This window comes from Suricata suricatta, chromosome 7, assembly GCF_006229205.1.
Source record: "Suricata suricatta isolate VVHF042 chromosome 7, meerkat_22Aug2017_6uvM2_HiC, whole genome shotgun sequence".
Classification (NCBI taxonomy): domain Eukaryota; kingdom Metazoa; phylum Chordata; class Mammalia; order Carnivora; family Herpestidae; genus Suricata; species Suricata suricatta.
In genome coordinates, this window is record NC_043706.1 from 33,171,959 (window position 1) to 33,189,872 (window position 17,914).

Genomic DNA, 17,914 nt, shown 5'->3' on the forward strand with positions numbered 1-17,914 from the left:
TTCCAGGGTGGCTGACCAGTTTGCATTCCCACCAGCAGTACAAAAGGGGTCCCCTTTCTCTGTATCCTCGCCAACATCTGTTGTTTCTTGAGTTGTTAATTTTAGCCATTCTGACAGGTGTGTGAGGTGGCATCTCATCGTGGTCTTGATTTGTATTTCCCTGATGATGAGCAATGTTGAGAATCTTTTCATCTGTCTGTTAGCCATCAGGATGTCATCTTTGGAGATGTGTCTATTCATGTCTTTTGCCCATTTCTTCACTGGATTATTTGTTTTGGGTGAGTTTGATAAATTCTTTATAGACTTTTGGATACTAACCCTTTATCTGACATGTCATTTGCAAATATCTTCTCCCATTCCACTGGTTGCCTTTTAGTTTTGCTGACTGTTTTATTTGCTGTGCAGAAACTTTTTATCTTGATGAGGTCCCATTAATTCATTTCTTGCTTTTGTTTCCCTTGCCTTTGAAGACATGTCAAGTAAGAAGTTGCAGCAGCCAAAGTCAAAGAGGTTGTTGCCTGTTTTCTCCTTTAGGATTTTGATGGCTTCTTGTCTTGTTGAGGCCTTTCATCCATTTCTTATTTTTGTGTAAGAAAGTGGTCCAGGTTCATTCTTCTGCGTGTTGCAGTCTAGGTCTCCCAATACCATTTGCTGAAGAGACTGTCTTTTTTTCCATTGGATATTCTTTCCTGCTTTGTCAAAGGTTAGCTGGCTATATGTTTGTGGGTCCATTTCTGGGTTCTCTATTCTGTTCCATTGATCTATGTGTCTGTTTTTGTGCCAGTACCATATTGTTTTGATGATTACAGCTTTGTAATATAGCTCGAAGTCTGGGATTGTGATGCTTCGAGATCCCGCCCCCCCCCCCCAACAGTATTTTGGCTATTTGGGGTCTTTTGTAGTTCCATACAAATTTTGGAATTGTTTTAGTTCTGCAAAGAATGCTGGTATTATTTTGATAGGGATTACAATACTAGCTTTTACATGTATTTACTTTCGGGCATCTGGGTGGTTCAATTGGTTGGTGTCCAACTCTTGATTTTGGCTCAGGTCATGAGCTCCCAGTCATGAGATCGATCCTTGCTTCAGGCTCCACGCTGAAATGGTGGATGGGTAAGCTGCTGTGGCTTGAATAGACCCATTGGTTTGAATTCAGTGCATGTTGTCACTAATCCTGGGCTCTCCCAGGGTTGCCAGTTCTACATTCTGATGCACGATGCTAAAAGGCTGAACTTATGTGGACAAAGCTCTTCACTGGCACTCCTCCTCTGTGGAGCAGATGCAGGCTGCCTTGGATTACCCAGGTCACAGCTGGGAAACCATCTCTGGATATCCTTAACACTCCTAGCATGAGCATTATTTGCTTAGAAAAAACACGCAGGGGTGCCTGGGTGGCTCAGCCCATTAACCATCTGACTCTTTCTTGGTCTCGGCTCAGATCATGATCTCACAGTTGGTGGGTCTGAGCCACGCGATGCGCAGGCAAGTGAGGAAACTGTTTTGGATTCTTTCTCTCTCAAGATAAGTTAAAAAATACTTTTAAAAATCGTGCAAATAAAGCTAATCATTTCATTTTCAAATAATTTAGCAGCAAAGGAGTAGGAGTAGAATCCAAATCCAGAAATGAAGCAAGGAATTCAGAGGGATAAAGGATAAGGTCTCTGGAACCTGCAGTGACCTATCTACAGATGCCCGTAGTGCTACTGGAGATTGGCCCGTCACCACCCCAGCCCTGTGTCACCTTTCTTTTCCAATATGTGCGACCTCTCTTTCGGCCTTCAGTGTATGCAGCCAGGAGAATCTGCTGCTACTTGAGAGGACAAGCATGCTTAGCCCAGGGTATCCCCTGATGGATGCTTATGTTTTACATATTTATTAAAGGGCACAATGAAATATCTTCATTTCTCAAACTGAACCTTACCATCAGTTAAGATGGTGGAATGCCCACTGGATGAGGAGAAAACAAAGTCCTCATTCCTCTGATTATGGGACTCATCTGCACAAAGACGTGCCGGCCCGCCGCCGTGAGCCCCGCGCGGGTCTCCAGCTGTCCTCAGAGCGAGGGAGACAATATGGCCTCTGGCCAATTTTCTGATGTCACATGTCTTCAACTTGGCCCTCATGGTTTTCCAACCAAAACAACTTTTCCTGAAGACTACTGACACAAAACCAAGAATAATGGGAAGTTCATGTTTGGTTGTTTTTAAAATTTATTTGAGGAACGCAAAAAAGTGTATCTGAATGATTTTTTTTAAAAACAAGTTTTTAATTCATCATATGCTGCCTCACCACTCCATATGCAGTCTAAAAGACGTTCAAAGACATCTGCTGATTTCTAGACAAATTAAGATTACTGAATTTGATACAAGAATATATGAAGTTTCTCCTAGAGCGGCGATGGGCACCCACAATCTCTGCTCAGAACCACCCGCACACCCCTGCTCTCCCCTCCCCGCACTCTTGCCCCGCCTCCCCGCCGTGACCCATAACACGCATTTGGGAGACCGCTGGCTGGGGTGATCTAATTTTTGGAATTGTTCTTTTGTTACCTGCGAAACACTAACTGGCCTTTTTAGGATGAAATCTCAGTATTGGCCTCACTGGAGTCATGCTCTAGTCAACAGAGCTACAAATACTAAACAGTTAAGCAAACAAAGCAAAATCAACTTTTGCTTTTTGAATTTCCTAGGCGAGACTGGGGCGTTTGAAGAAATCTCATGAAAAATGAAAAAAAGACAAGAGTGAGAAACTAAAAGGATTCTAGTTGTCAAAAGAGAAACAATTTCATTCCGTCTGTTCCATGGAGCACAGAACTGGTAGAAAAGGAAAGGACTTTGTTTTTAGGTTGCCATGTGGGTCCTAACCTAACAACCAAAGTGTTTTGTTACAACCACCGTACAAGTAAAAACGCAGTTAATTGCCAGTGTTCTTTAGGATTTTACAAAGTGAGATGTTCCAGGTTGGAGCGACTCTTTCGGCAGCAAGCGCATTCCCACGAGCGCTGGGCTGTGGGGAGAGAGCCACGCGCAGTGTCGCTTACCCGCCAGACCACGGTGCCGCTGCGTGTCCGTATTTTAAGGCTTGCCCTGATTCACCGCCCCAGTACTGGGGCTTTAGGCGGGATGTGCCTGCGCAGGGAGCGGTTTCCAATTCTTTTTCACAGGCCGCCCCAGGACAGAGAAGCCGGCAGCAGCGGCAGAAAGCCTCCGCGCCGCACCGGAGAGGAAAACCTTAATGCACGAGGAGCAGCTACGTGTCCTTACAGCTCCACAGATTGTTTTTAAAAATTAAACTACGTCTAGTGGTAAAAAGTAAAATTTCTTTGCATGATAGAGGAGTGTAAATAAAGCTCCATAAATCAGTATACAGGTTTATGAGGCAGTGATTTTTTTAAGAGACAAAACAAGAAAAAAAAAAGCTGCATGGATCCTAAATGGATATGTAACTAAGTCCATTCCAGATCAGAGATATTGTAAGAGCAAGTCTTAAGTTCTTAATGGCAACGGCTAGAATGGAAAGAAGAAAGGGAGCGCGGCGTGCTGGCGGGCGGGGCTGGCGACCCTCCCAGAAGGGCTGGCGGAGGGGGAAGCACACTGCTCATGGCTCTTCTCTCGCTTCGGCAGCTCAGAGCTTCAGGTCAGGCAGCGAAAGCTGGCCCACACTCTCCCTCTGCTCTTTATCGTTGCTGAAGGATGCTTGGGGAATGACCCCCTCTCCCAGGGAGGCTGGCTTAGGGAGGAGAGAGTTTGGCTAAGTCAGCAAGCAGGTGGCCTCTGAGGTTCTGGCTTTCAGGTCTGGGGCTGCCGAGGCCCCAAGGGGATTCCAAGCCCCTCGGCTGTGGGTTCTGTTGGGTTAAAGATGCTAGCGCTCCTGTCACTGGAAAAACCCAACGCTCTCCTCCTCTCCCCCACCCAACTGCAGGAAAGGAGAAATCCATTACACATTTGTTTTTAGGTTTCTGCAGTGCTACTAAAGTTCAATCGAATGTAAAACCTAACAGGCAGCCCCAAATTGTTAGGATTATCTCCAGGACCCTGAATTAGATATCGAAGGTTGACATACACTGAAACGAGCTGGACGCGAGCTGCTGGCTCGGTCTTGCCACACCAGCAGTCATTTCCATTTTGTTCCACCTGGAGTGGTCCCACACCACCTCCAGGACAGCACTGGGCAGCAGCAAGGTGGCGGTTTCTGGGAAGCCACTGGTTTTGCCATTTGCTTCCAGAATCACACAAACTACAACAAACTTTACATTAAACACTGTTTAGTCCTGAGTAGGGTGAAAGCCTATGGAGGAGGCCGAGTTCATCAGGGCTCTTCCCTCCTTTGGGTGGTGTCATACGTGGCTTCCGGCTTTTTCTTCCATTGCCTTCCCCTCTGTTTCTTTATCATGGGTGACGACCCCTTCTAAAGTCTTCTTGCCCATTGCTTTACTGGCCTCTTCCTGAGGAAGAAGTAAGAAACCAAGAGAGTCAGAGGAAAAAGGAACTGAAACACAAGTAATTCCTGGCTCCTCCTGATGGACTGTCAGGCACGAAACGGGGACACAACAATGAACTTGGCAGGGTTGCCTGGCTGGGGCAGTCAGGGCAGCACGGACCACAGTTCAGAGTGGGTAGCTTTCACTTTTCCTGGGTGGAGGTGACTAGCTTGTCCCAGGGACCCTGCCACCGAAGAGGCTGGGAGCAGACGGTATGCTCAGGCCCAGAGAACAGCTCTGGGGGGGGGGGGGGAGTAAAGGGTATGATGTGGGGTTTCCCCATCACAGCCCATCCCAGGGAAAATGGCAAGTCTCAACAGAGACCTATTATCTGAAAAAATACCTGATGTGTTTGACTTTAAAAAAAATAACAAACTTTAGAATGTCTCTAGGGAACTCACTGTCCTCATTTCTTTCATGACCTGTCAGTGCCTCATGACTCTGCGTCTGGTGAGAACAGCCCGGTTCTACTTCCGGGTCCAAACCAGCCTCAGATATCATTCTCCCTATTCTTATGCCTCTTGGGTTATCTACCTGTCCTTGTGCCCCATGCTTAACCTTTTTAAAAAATTTATTATCAAAACAAAATTTTAATGGTTATTTATTCTTAAGAGAGAGGGAGAGAGAGTGTGTGAGCAGGGGAGGGGCAGAGAGAGAGGGAGACACAGAATCCGAAGCAGGTTCCAGGCTCTGAGCTGTCAGCATGGAGCGTGACGGGGGGGGGGGGGGGGGGGGGGGGGGGGGGGGGGGGGGGGGGGGGGGGGGGGGGGGGGTGGTTTGAACTCATGAACCATGAGATCATGGCCTGAGCAGAAGTTGGATGCTTAACTGAATGAGCCACCCAGGTGCCCCTCCCCACAATTTATTTTTTTATAGTGGGGAAGAAGGCAGAAGGAGGCAGGCAGAGGGGGCGGAGGGAGGGAGAATATCCCAAGCAGGCTCCACACTCAGCATGGAGCCTGATGTGAGGCTTGATCCCATGACCCCAGAATCATGACCTGAGCCAAAATCAAGAGTCTGATGCTCAGCTGAGCCACCCAGGCAGTCCTATGCTTCACCTTCTTGAAACAGAAATCAAAGGAGCAAGGTCAGTTCTTGATCTACCTGGAGGAAAGATGATTCTTTGTTGTTGTTTATGTATGTATTTTGAAAGTGTGAGAGTCCGGGAGGGGCAGTGAGAGGGAGAGAGAGAATCAAGCAGCCTCCACACTTGTCAGCGCAGAGCCTTACGAGGGGCTCAACTCCTAGCTGTGAGATCAGGACCTGAGATGAAGTTGGAGGCTTAACCAACGGAGCCACCCAGGCGCCCCCCAAAATTTGTTTTCTTAGAGGCGGGGAGGGAGAGAAGAGGGAGAGAGGGGAGAGCGAGAATATCTCAAGCCGAACATGGAGCCTGACATGGGGTTTGATCCCACGACCCTGGGATCATGACCTGAGCCAAAATCAAGAGTCAGATGCCTAACGGGCTGAGTAACCCCCCCCGCCCCCCACCGGAAAGACAGGTCTGTGTATACCTTTGCGTCCTGCTCTGCGAACTTCTTGAACATGTTGGCGTAGATCCTGCGGTCCCGCTCATTGTGCTCCTTTGCCTTTTTCTGGCACATGGAAATCTGCAGTCGCGCCGCCTTATTCTGGGGATTCACTGCCAACACTCTCTCGAAGTCGCCCTTGGCTGACTCAAACTCGTTCATAAGCAGCTGGGCCTCCCCTCTCCTGTACAAGCCCTTCTCGTTGGCACTGTCTAGTCCGAGCGCCTAGGGACAGATGGTCTACATTTTAGAAAGGATGAGTGTAGCTTGTGTGTTTTCAAGAAATTCAGTATTTAAATAACTTATTGAAGCTTCTTGGCCAAGAATTGGCAAAAGCATATTGAAGAGATGAGACTCAAGGTAATTAAAAACTACCGATCAAAATCTAACTAACTATACCCACATTAACTTCTGTATTTAATACAATTTCTATAAAGATTCCAAGGGGGCTTTGGAGGGGGGCTCTTGAGAAATCCATTTTAAAATTCAACGGAAGAAGTAAATGCCCAAGAATGGCTGAGAAAATTTTGGGAAAACAAAAATAATGAGAGAGGACATGATGTGCCACAGGAAAAAAATACACTCTGAAACCACTGAAATTAAAAGTTTGATTGTTAGTCCATGAGCAAACAGGCCAGTGGAAAAAGAAAAATACATTCAGAAGCACATTCGTATGTATGTACAAAAAAAGATTTAACTGGCAAAGGTGGGAATGTACATCGGTAGGGAAAGGACTAACTTTGTGATACATGGGGCTGAGACCTTGGCTCTGAACATGGAAAATGAGAGTTAAATTGTTACTTCACATCAAAACACAAAGGGGCCCTGCAGCCACAGGGTCAACGATAATACATACAGACTGCCTCAGTCAGTAGGAACCAGACTAATCATCTAGCTGAAGGCTGTGAGCAGGCAACTCGCAGAGGAAATGCAAACGGCTAATGATGAAAAGATGAAGGATTTAATTAGTAACCATGAAACAAAAATGAAAATTTTTTGTTGCCAATAATATTAGGGGAAAAAACCATGGATAAGATCCGACTAATCCTATATTTTTAAGTTTCTTTATTTTGTGGGGGAGGAGCAGAGAGAGGAGAGAGAATCCCAAGCAGGCTCCACACTGTCAGCGTAAAACCGATGCAGGGCTTGAACTCATGAACCATGAGATCGTGACCTGAGCTGAAACCAGGAGTCGGATGCTTAACCAACTGAGCTACCTGGGGGCCCCTCAATAATCCTATTTCTTGACTCCCTATTTCCATTCCTAGAAATTTAGCCTGTACAAACAATGCCGGAAATATAGAGAAGTGACCTGTACTGTCCTCAGTGTAAGCAGCTGAACTCTACCATACTCAAGTCCTGAAAGGCTGAAGTGAAATCTGTTCTTACTAAATTGAACAAGAGGAGTTATATGTCCAATCTGATACCAAATGCCATAGATTAAAGGAAGGCATGGATGAAAAAAATTTTTATTCATAGCGTATTCTAGTCTAGGCATCAGAAAAGTCTGATTGTAGTTGTACTCTTTCTGAATTTCTCAATTCATAAGGAGAAACAAAGAATACCAAGCAAACAAAGGATTATAACAAAGCAAAATGAAAACCCCTCCACTCCTTGGCTAAGAAGCAGCAAAGAATGAAGATGAAGCATGAAAATGAAGAAACAGATTGAGAATGTGTCAAATCCAGTTCTCTCTCTCTCTCTCTCTCTCTCACACACACACACACACACACACACACACACACACTCTTTACCTTATCACAGCATTCAACAGCTTTGGCGTATTCTCTGAGCTTCAGGTAGCACATGGCCAGGTTCAGGAAGGCAGCCAGCAGAAACGACTCAGAAGCCTTAGACTCCTTTTCTGATAAGCCATATTCCATCTCTAACCAGGATACGATCTTCCCGTACTGAATCACGGCCTGCATGTACTTGCCTCCCTGGGGAGGGGAGGAAGCTAGGGATTACTTGTTGTACAGGGTCCGGAGCGCGTACCAAAGAAATACAAAGGCCTCCCCGAGAAACGAAATCCTCCAACCATGGTATTTGGTGATTTCCTTTTGCTCCTAGGAGGAGGCTCTCGGGCCCCTTCCCCCTTCTCTGTGCAGGCCTGGTGGCCTGGGAGCAGGCTCGGGACAGTGTGCCATGGAATGCCGTTCTCCAGCCACAGGGGACGGCTCTCCCAGTGCCGGGGCACCAAGGCTTTGGGTTACATTCTTGGGTGCTGGTATTTCTCAGACTTTCAAAAGGCTGGGAGTAGTTATAGACTAGATCACTGGTTTACTTGAAGGGAAGCTCCTTTCCCCGTCTCCCGAGGAGAAGCTCTCCGCTGCAGACTACACTCTGGCCAGCGCCAGTCACAGACACAGCAAGTCTTAGTTCCTGAACCAGGAGCGGGCAACCTTTTTCTGTAAAGGGGCAGATAATAAATGTTTGAGGCTTTGCAGGCTCAACAATCTGTTGCATCTCTTGTCAACGGTAGTGCAAAAGCCACGTTAGTTCATAAATACATTTGATTCCTGAACAACACGGGTTGTGGTGTGAACTCCCCATGTGGTCGGAAATCGGTGTATAATTTATCTTTAAATGCTTTAATCATTCTATGTGTTCATTTTTCCCATCACGACAAGTGCTTTCCTTCACCCCCATCACTTATTTCACCTATCCCCCTTCCCACCTCTCCTGACAACCATCAGTTTGTTCTCTATGGTGAAAAGTCTGTTTCTTGGTTCGTCTCTTTTTTCCCCTTTGCTCAGTTTTTTTGTTTCTCAAATTCCACAGATGAGTGAAATCCTACGGTATTTGTCTCTGATTGGACTTACTTTGCTTAGCTATACTCTCCAGTTCTACCTATGTTGTTGCAAATTGCAAGACTTCATTCTTTAATGGCTGAATAACACACATTTACACGTATGCCACTTCTTTATTCATGTATCGATGGACATGGGCTGCTTCCACTGGCTACTGTAAACAAGGCTGCTATAAACACAGGGATGCAGGTGTCCCTCTGAATTAGCGTTTTTGTATTTTTTGCTATATACCCAGTATTGTGATTACTGGATCGCAGGGTAGTTCCATTTGTAACTTTTTGAGGAACCTTCATACTGTTTTCCACAGTGGCTGCACCAGTTTGCATTCCCAGCAATAGTGCAGGAGGGCTCCTTTTTCTCTACATCTTCCCCAACATTTGCTGTTTCTGGTGGTGTTGACTTCAGCCGTTCTGGCAGGTGTGAGGTGAGATACCCTTGGAGTTCTGTTCTGCATCTCCCTGATGAGTGTGTGTGTCACTTCTGACTCTCCGAAAACCTAACTACAAATAGTCTACTACTGATTGGAAGTCGTCTTTTTTTTTTTTTAAGAGTGAGTGAGCAGGGGAGGGGGGCAGAGAAAGAGAGAGAGAATCTTAAGCAGCCTCCACGGTTAGCACAGAGCTCGATGCTGGTCTCACCCCATGACCTTGGGTTTATGACCTGGGCTGAAATCAACAGTCAGATGCTCGGCTGGCTGAGCCACCCGGACGCCTGACCAATTATTCAACACGTTTTCCATGTTATTTGTACTATATGCAATATTCTTATAATAAAGCAAGCTCAAAACAAGAAAAGGTTACTCATAAAATACATCATGATACTGTATTGAGTTTATAAGAAAAAAAAGTCTGCACATAAGTGGACGAGTGTAGTCTAAACCCATGTTGTTCAAGGATCACTTGTAAATGCGTGTGGCTGTGTCCTGGTAGAATATTACCAACACAGGCTGTAGTTTGCTGACCTCTGATCTACACACAATGGAAATAGAGAGCTGAATAGCAGCAACCAATATAAATAACTAGGAGACATAAATCACACAGATGTCAGAAAAATCTTTCCTTTAATATACTGTTGCTCTTCAGCAACTGGAATTTGAACAATTATGAATAACAACCGTAAAGTTAATTCATGTGAGTTAATTTTATATATGCTCTATACAAGAAATTACGGGGGCTGAGATGATGTGTTTACTGCCATTTTAAGCCGAAGGAAGTGACAGCTGGCAAGCACACAAATAAGGGAGCACAGGTGAGGAGTCGCCTCTGCAGGAGGTGACTGTTAGGTGGAAAGCAGATGACGCAGCCTACCAGATGGCAGACCTGTAGCCAACCCGAGGATATTCGATCGAATGTCAGACCCAAAGTGTTCAGATCACGTCACTAGGATCCACCATAGTTAAAGCAGTGTCCACATCTCAACATGGAGCTGTCTCCTCACGTGCACTCCAGAGCTCAATGACTGAGAGAAAAATCACAGCAGATCTACGAGAATGTTCCTGTTATAAAAGACTTCGAGTGGCTGGCCTAAGGAATGAGCTCCGCCTGTACACAGAAGCCCTGCTGTTGATTTTTAGTGATGAGGATGGGGAGAGCAGCTCCAGGAGGAAGGCCTAGGTCTGAAGGCAATCAAGGCCCCAGCCCCCCCTTGAACATCCCTCTTCACAAGTGACTTGTTTCGGGAGCAGAAGACCTACAGAGCTCACAAGTTCTGCTGTAGAAGGGCAGTGCAAAACAGGTCCAAAGTGTTTTGAAAAAAAGTGTACTAAAATCGAAGTCTATTATCTTCTCTGCCTCAGGAATTTGTCATCTTTATAAAAAGGAAAGCAGGCCTGGTCATAGTAAATGCTGAGACTTTTTAGGGAATTATACTGTATGTGATGGACTGAACCGTGTGTCCCCCACCCCCACTCGCATGGTGAGGGCCTGTCTCCAGTGTGATGGTATTTGGAGATGGGGCCTTCGGGAGGTGAGCAGGCTTAGATGAGGTCCTGAGGGCGAGGCCCTCACGAGGGGCTCAGTCCCCTTGAAAGAGACCCCGCAGAGCTTTCTTCCTCTCTCACCTACACTGGGAGCGCCTAGCATAGTTCGCGTGAGCACGCAGCAAGGAGCCCTGCCGGAACCTGACCCTAGACTTGCACTCTTGGAACGGAGAGAGAGAAACTGCTGTTTCCATCACCCAGACTATGGTATTTTATTACGGCAGCCCAAGGAATGAAGAGAACACTAACATTCTGTCAGAGCCTTAGACCCACTACTATTCCTTTTTCGGGATGCTACAAAAAAGGTCCTTGAGTTACAGAGTTTGTCATTTCTTTCCGTCACTGTCTTTGCTCTTGCTGGACAGTGAGCCGTCTGAGGGCAGGAAGCATGTCTTACCCCTCTGGAATATCCAAAGATGTGTAGCACAAAGAGGCCCTTAGGAAAGGTGTGCTGAAAAACATCAAGGTCAAAGATACAACTCTGGACTCAAAATGCTATCGCTGAGAGCAAAAATGGAGATGTGGGTAGAAATGAATGAAAGGTGTGATTTCATTCGGATTAGGTAAAAAGGACAGGTATTTCCCCCCTAGTTTCTTCTTGTTCCTTCTCCTCAAATGTACCTAGTACCTTTTCTGATGATCTTCTAGTACATTGTTACAGGGCAAGAAAAAAGCCAGGGAGGACAGTGACCCAGAGCTTACCATTCAATAGGTTCTAAATAATCAGAATGGTACAAGGCTGTGGTTTCAAACAAAAAAATCACACAACCCCAAAAAGCAACCCCCTCCCAAAAATCACACAACCCCAAAAAGCAACCCCCTCCCCACAAAGTAGGAGACTTCACCATGAGCCCTTTACATTTCTATAGAATTTTAATTTCTTGAAAGCACTTTCATCTGCATCACTTAAATTTTTAGAGCTCAACCTCTGATGAACAAAAATCCTGTTTTGTGGGATTTCTGCTTAACTGCCTGAAAACAAGAGTTTTCAGCTGGGGGTGATTTGCTCCCTGGAGGACATCTGGTGACGTTTAGAGACATTTTTTAGCTGTCACAACTGCAGGGGTGTGTGTGTTACTGGCATCTAGTGGACAGAACCCAGGGATGTCGCTACGCGTCCTATGCTGCACGGGGTGGCCTCTCAGCAAAACAGAATGAGATGGCGCCAAGTGTCAGTGATGCCAACGTGGAGAAATTTTGTACTAAATGAATGAAGGGAGGAGGAAAAAGGCAAGGTGGAGACTTAGGAGTTTTTTTTTTAAACCTAAAATCCTAGAATTATAGGACTTGTTTCTAAATCACAGCACTGGTTTTTTGGTTCAGCAAAGTCAAAACACAGCAAAGCCTAGTTTGTCTGAAAAGGGCTCAGCAGTTGATCCTTAACCAGCTTGCCTGAGAAATGCGTTTTCCCCAAGGAGCACAAGGGGGCGCAAGAAGCCCGTGTCACTGCAGACGCCTCAGCCCTCTTACCACGAAACCAAGTACGAGAGCTACTGGCCTCATCTTGCAGAATATTGTCAACTAACAGGGCAAAAATCATGTCTGTTTAATTGGCTTGCACAATGCCTGGCATAAAGGTGTGTTATCATCTGTTATTTTCTGAGCCTCTCCTGCCTTTTGTCTCTTTTAGAGTTCAGGGGTTGATATGAGGAGTTTACAATCTAAGCAAAATTATTCCCATTTTACAACTGAGTGCAATTCAACTCTACTAAGGAGAGAAATTTACCCACTGATGTGTAAACCAAACCAACAAGTCAATAAAAATGGAGCTATAATGTACCAGATGGCACGAGCTGCAGATTTTTATTTCACCCCATCTCTGCTCTCACCCACACATCTGGACTCTGTGCCTGTGTACAACGTGCCAAGTCAAACACTCTGGAAAGATGAAGCCCAGGAGGCCAGTGTGGCAGATTGAAACCTGCTCTGAAATTTTAAAAGAGCGAGTGTAAGGAAACTACCGATCATTCTGAAGTCTTACATCTAAAACGAGGATCACTGCTGGGATCTTTTACCTATAATTATGAAGGTGCCTCCAGGGAAGTTTCTAGTAGTACAAAATGTTCAGAAACATTCTGGAAGAAACGTCTTAGGTCAGTGGTTTTGAACCTTCCATTAATTTTCCCCCAATAGACTAATGTTTTGACAGATTTTGTCTATCAAATTGGCATGTTAAAATAATATGTTCCATATGTGTGACTGCTGATCCAGATTTTACCCAAAGATTAGTAATTTTAAAAGGGTTCACAATATCATGAAATACACAAACCCCTACTGCAACTGGGATGCTTAGAAGTGACAAAGTCAAGTCTGTATGGGCACCGAAGGCTGCTTTCTGCTACCGATCGTGGACTCGGCCCAGCTGTGTGCGTGTGTGTGCGTGTGTGTGTTTAGGACACAGCTATACAGCACGTGGCTCTGCCACATTATTTCATGACCAATGACGTCCCCCAAAGTTCTGAGTCACCGGCAACCAATCGGAGCTTCTGAATAGCTGAGCTGTGTCACTACACAGAGTTGACAGCTTTCTAGTCAACATGCCGGAAGCTTCAACTCCCCCACCCCCAGACTTTTGGTGTTCTATTTAGAAGTTTGGGGAAATATAAAAAAATACATAAGGACTTTTATAGACTCCAGGTACACCATTTAGGACCTATGGTCCCAAGGGGTTTTACAAAAAAATACTGGATTCTCGTGTCTTGTATATTTGAGTCTACAAAGAACTCATGTGAATTCTTACTTGAATAGCTTAGAAGTATCCAATGGATTTCAATTAGAATAAAAAAAAATCAAACTTGCTCTCAAGAGTTTCAAAACTCACAGAATTTTAGGGCTAGAAAGAAACATGGGGATTATCTAATCTAACTTCATGACTTTTCACACATGAAAATAACCTCTTTGGACCTTAAATGGCTTTAAATCATTTTGAGCTATTGAAGCATGGTTTTCCCGATTTGGAGCTCAATCCACTGTTCCCCAATGCTTTCTGGTGATCGATACGTTATCTTAGTCTATCCAATAAATAGCTATAAAATAATGGAAATTATTATACATTATCTAAGTCAACAGATTTCAAATTTATTAGTTAAAACCCACAGCAAGAAATATGTTTTCACTTATGCTCCAGGACCCACTCACATGCAACTGAACAAATTTTATAAAACAAAATTTATCTTTACTACATTAATGCAATACACCTCCCCTAAATTGGTATCATGACCCAATAATGGGTTTTACAGTATGGAAAACAAGGAGCGCACGTGTTGCCCTCTGGCTGTGTGACTTCTGTGTGGACTACACACGGCCTCGCAGAGGCCTCTGGTCCTTTTGCTGGGGCTAACCTTGCTTCCCCTCCCTCCACACAAGGTCGTCCATGCAACAGCATGTTGCTGCTCCAGAAAGACTGGCTGAAGTACATTTATGCATCACTGTTTTAGAAGGTTGAAAGCACCATCTACTTTTGCTCAAGGACTGCTGTCCATGGAAAAAAGAAAAAGAAGAAACCTTGACAAAACTGTTCTTTCACTTCCTGCCTGACGTGGAGAAGATGTTTAGCTGGGGCCGGGGAGCAACCGGCAGCGCATCTGGTTAGAATGGAGTCTAAGGCTGTTTCTTTCTCTGTTATTCCTGGGGGTTTAAGATCTAAGTGAGAAAGTAACACATTCCTAGATATTACAAGAAAGGACTTTCAGGAAGCAATCAATAACAAATATGCAGGAGTTTCTCAAGATTCCTCACAAAACCAAGCATGGCAGGATCATCTTGGCCACCAGAAGAAATTAATATTCTCCTGTCAGTTTCTTCTGGAATCTGCAATTTTGCTTCCTTTTGTCATGTGCTTTAGAGGCCTCACCAAGAGAGTAGAAAGGAAAATGATGTGGAACTTACCTCTATGAATTCTCACTTGCTACCAATTATTCTATTCGTTCTTTGTTTCATTCCACAAACACTGAGTACCAACTATGCACCGAAGAAGATGCCTTAGGTCCTGGGTGATGCAGTGGCCGATGAACAAGCCAGACCCGGGTCTGCCTTGATGGAGGGTTGCATCTAGGGGAGGGTGTGTGAAAGGGGCATCTGTATTCCTTTTGTCACACTCATCATTCCTCCTCACCATTTCTATACTGAAAATGCCAGACATGTAAAAATTCAGGCTTATTCTTACCCAGAAGGGGGCTGACAGAATTCAGAGTAGGGAGTATCAGCACAATTTACTGACACTTGAATAAATTCTTTGAGACCTTAAAGACTGTATGAGGACTCACACACCTTGAAGTACACAGTCCCCTTCTCTTTGACAATGGCGGCCTGCTCCAATTTTTCTTTGGTGTCCATCTCCCAGGATTCTTTGGCCTGTTGTGTAAATTTTTAACAATGGTTAGATGAACAGAGAAGGAAAAAGCATCAGCTGATGCCTCTAAGAACACACAGCAGCTACTTCTAGGGCACTCATGCCTCAAAACACACTGGTTTTATTTTATTTTATTTTTTTTATAAACTGTGTGCTATTGCCAGGTCACCACTAGGCTGGAACTCCCTTTCCATGATGACTGAGCCATGTTGCTCAAGGAGGAGCAAGACAAAAGTACAGTGAGCAACCTAGGCTGTCGCGTGCTGTTGAAGAGCGTACCTTCGGAGCTGGCGGGCGAGGCCCCCGGCGAGGCACGGCCCTTTCCCTCCCACGCCTCCCCAGTAAGCTGCCATTACAGTCTCAGCAAACCACTTCTCTCTACCCTCAGGGTTCCAACTGTAAACTGGGAACAATGTGGTCGTCAGGTCACGGCTGTATATTCACATGGAATTTTTAAAATTCCAGGTCATACAGCTGTCTCTCTACTCGGAAACCTCTTTGGACCACCAGATAAACTAAAGCTTCCAAACTGTATCATATCACCTTGCAGACGTATACCTGGGGGATTGCAAGTAAAACCTAACTTTTTTAGGTAAAAAAGGGCAAAGCTGATACAGAAATATTTCACAGCCATAAATAAAGGATTTCATGACCATCAGCTACTTTGTATTATGTGTATTATTGCTCTCCAGCATTAGAGATGTGAATCCAGGCACAAGTGCACTGTCATTATGAACAGCTAGATTTAAAGGGACCATAGAGAGTCAACAGGACAATCTGGGATCCTTTAAATGGGAAAATGACAAAAGGCTGTGTCAGTGCTACTTACTACACAGGGATTATGAAAACTTCAGTGAGTCACTGTAAAATCCTCTCTATTCACAAAACAATCAGTGATGTATTCCTGCTGCCACCCACCCCACCAAGTGAATAATGAGTTACTAGTCTTTCTGGCAACCGTACATGGCTTCTAACAACGTAGCTCTTTTACTGAAAAATCTAGTCACGAGGGCCCTTTGCACTTCTATAGGGGGTTGCATCTTTATGGAGTATAACTGTCTTCTTAACACTGTGAGGCAGAGAACTAAGTCCCGATGCTTCTCCCAACACCAGCGCGCTCTCACACGGCTTCCAGCGCCCGCAGCAGCGCTGCCTGGAACCCGCTCGGGGAGCAGTGGACGTGCGGGGGCTCGTGAAGGCACACCGCAGCGAGGATATCCTGTGGCAGGCAGCACTCACTTGGCCGCAGATCGGACGGGGCTGTGGGTTACTTGACTACAATGGAAATAGGAAAGCCGGAGATTTACATCGCGACACGCTAAAGACTGCTTTCGCTCTTTAAAAATAAACACTTGGTGCTGTGAAGACAGCTTCGGAGGATCAGTGCTGAGCTGGCGGGCCTTCAGCAGAAGTGACCTGACGACAAGTGACAGTCATGACAGGGGCACGTGCTTGTTGCACGGACACAGAGAGTGAGGGTACAGCATGATCAGGAACAGCGCCGCTGGGGGAGAATCCCAACGCAGTCTGCCCCTGAGGTCCTCAGTCAGAAGTTACAGCCCTCCAGGACAACGGTTTCCCTCCCGCGTCTAATGAGACATAAATAGCCCCACTTCCAGACCTCAGCCTCACATACAGCACGCGGAGGCCGCACTGTGGGAATACAAAAGGCAGGCGAAATGCAGTTCTCGGGGCTCTCCGGAAGAGTGGGGCCTAGGCCGGACACGGCAGCTAGTGCACACACACGCTGTGTGTCAGTGAGGCTGCTGCCGGGAGCCCCCACAGGTGGGCCTGAGACAGAAACACGCTCAAGGAGGCACGCTGCTTCTGGACCCCAAGGCAAGTGACACACTCTCTGTTTTAGACTTGGGCAGGTGGGAAAAGAAAAGGCCACAGGGTGGGCAGGTTTGTCTCTTGTGTCCCTTGTCACACCGCCTGGTGGTCCACGGAGCCTTGCCTTTTGGACTGTAACTCAGAGCCACAGTGAAGGCCTTCATGACTCCCGGGAAGGGTACGGTCCGTTCAGCGCTGGAGAACTGCACCCCACTCCCCCAAGGAGCTGCTTGGCAGAACGTGAACCTTTCTGTCTTTGACCCAGGAAAAAAAGTACAAAAAGAACAAGTCTAGGAACAAATAAGGGAACAAGTCTTGGATTCTACCCAAAAAAAGTAAAAAAAAAAAAAAAAAAAAAAAAAAAGCTGACACATAGGAACACACTCGGAACACCGAGCTCCTTCACTGTAGCTCGGCCGTGCAGCACCCTGGGAGCCGTGGCCAGGACAAGAGACAAACTTCAGTCACGAAAAGCACCGCATGCGAGTGAATACCATCTCTATCCACGCCACAACGGGGGAAGTAACTTCCAGAAAGCGCGTGGAGAAAAAAATTGACCATGACTTCAGAGAAGCCGGTATTTTCTCACCTTTTCGAAGCTCTTCAGTGTAACTTCATATATAAGCTCAGCATTAGGTTCAATGCCAAATTTAGGCTTCCCTGCCTCTCCAAAACCATATCTGAAATGGAGAGTAGACAACAAAGCTTTAAACGAACTGCTGAATTTCCAGGCGCTTCCTCCGGTGTTCCAAGGCAGCATGTGCGCCCAGGGCCGCACACGTCACACACCACAGACCCCGAAGACAGGCCAGATGTTGGCCACAAGCCACAGTGCCGAACAGCACTGCTGTGTTGGAGAGACTGGGCTCACAGTAGCTTTCTCTTGTCCTTCACGATCACACGTGATGTACCACCTGTACTCCTCGGGGAAGC

At 45.9% G+C, this 17,914-nt stretch overlaps 1 protein-coding gene across 3 annotated transcripts in view; it reads right to left on the bottom strand.

Moving 5' to 3' along the window:
• Positions 1 to 2,242: 2,242 nt before the first annotated feature.
• FKBP5 (FKBP prolyl isomerase 5) overlaps positions 2,243 to 17,914 on the bottom strand; it is a 111,583-nt gene continuing 95,911 nt past the window's right edge. For all 3 annotated transcript variants that reach the window (XM_029943990.1, XM_029943988.1, XM_029943989.1), the window contains exons 8-12: positions 17,571 to 17,661; positions 15,067 to 15,150; positions 7,764 to 7,949; positions 5,995 to 6,234; positions 2,243 to 4,444 (exon numbers count right to left, since the gene is read on the bottom strand). In XM_029943990.1, coding sequence (XP_029799850.1) covers positions 4,337 to 4,444; positions 5,995 to 6,234; positions 7,764 to 7,949; positions 15,067 to 15,150; positions 17,571 to 17,661 — 709 coding nt within the window. In that variant the 3' untranslated portion in view covers positions 2,243 to 4,336. The remainder of the gene's footprint in view (positions 4,445 to 5,994; positions 6,235 to 7,763; positions 7,950 to 15,066; positions 15,151 to 17,570; positions 17,662 to 17,914) is intronic.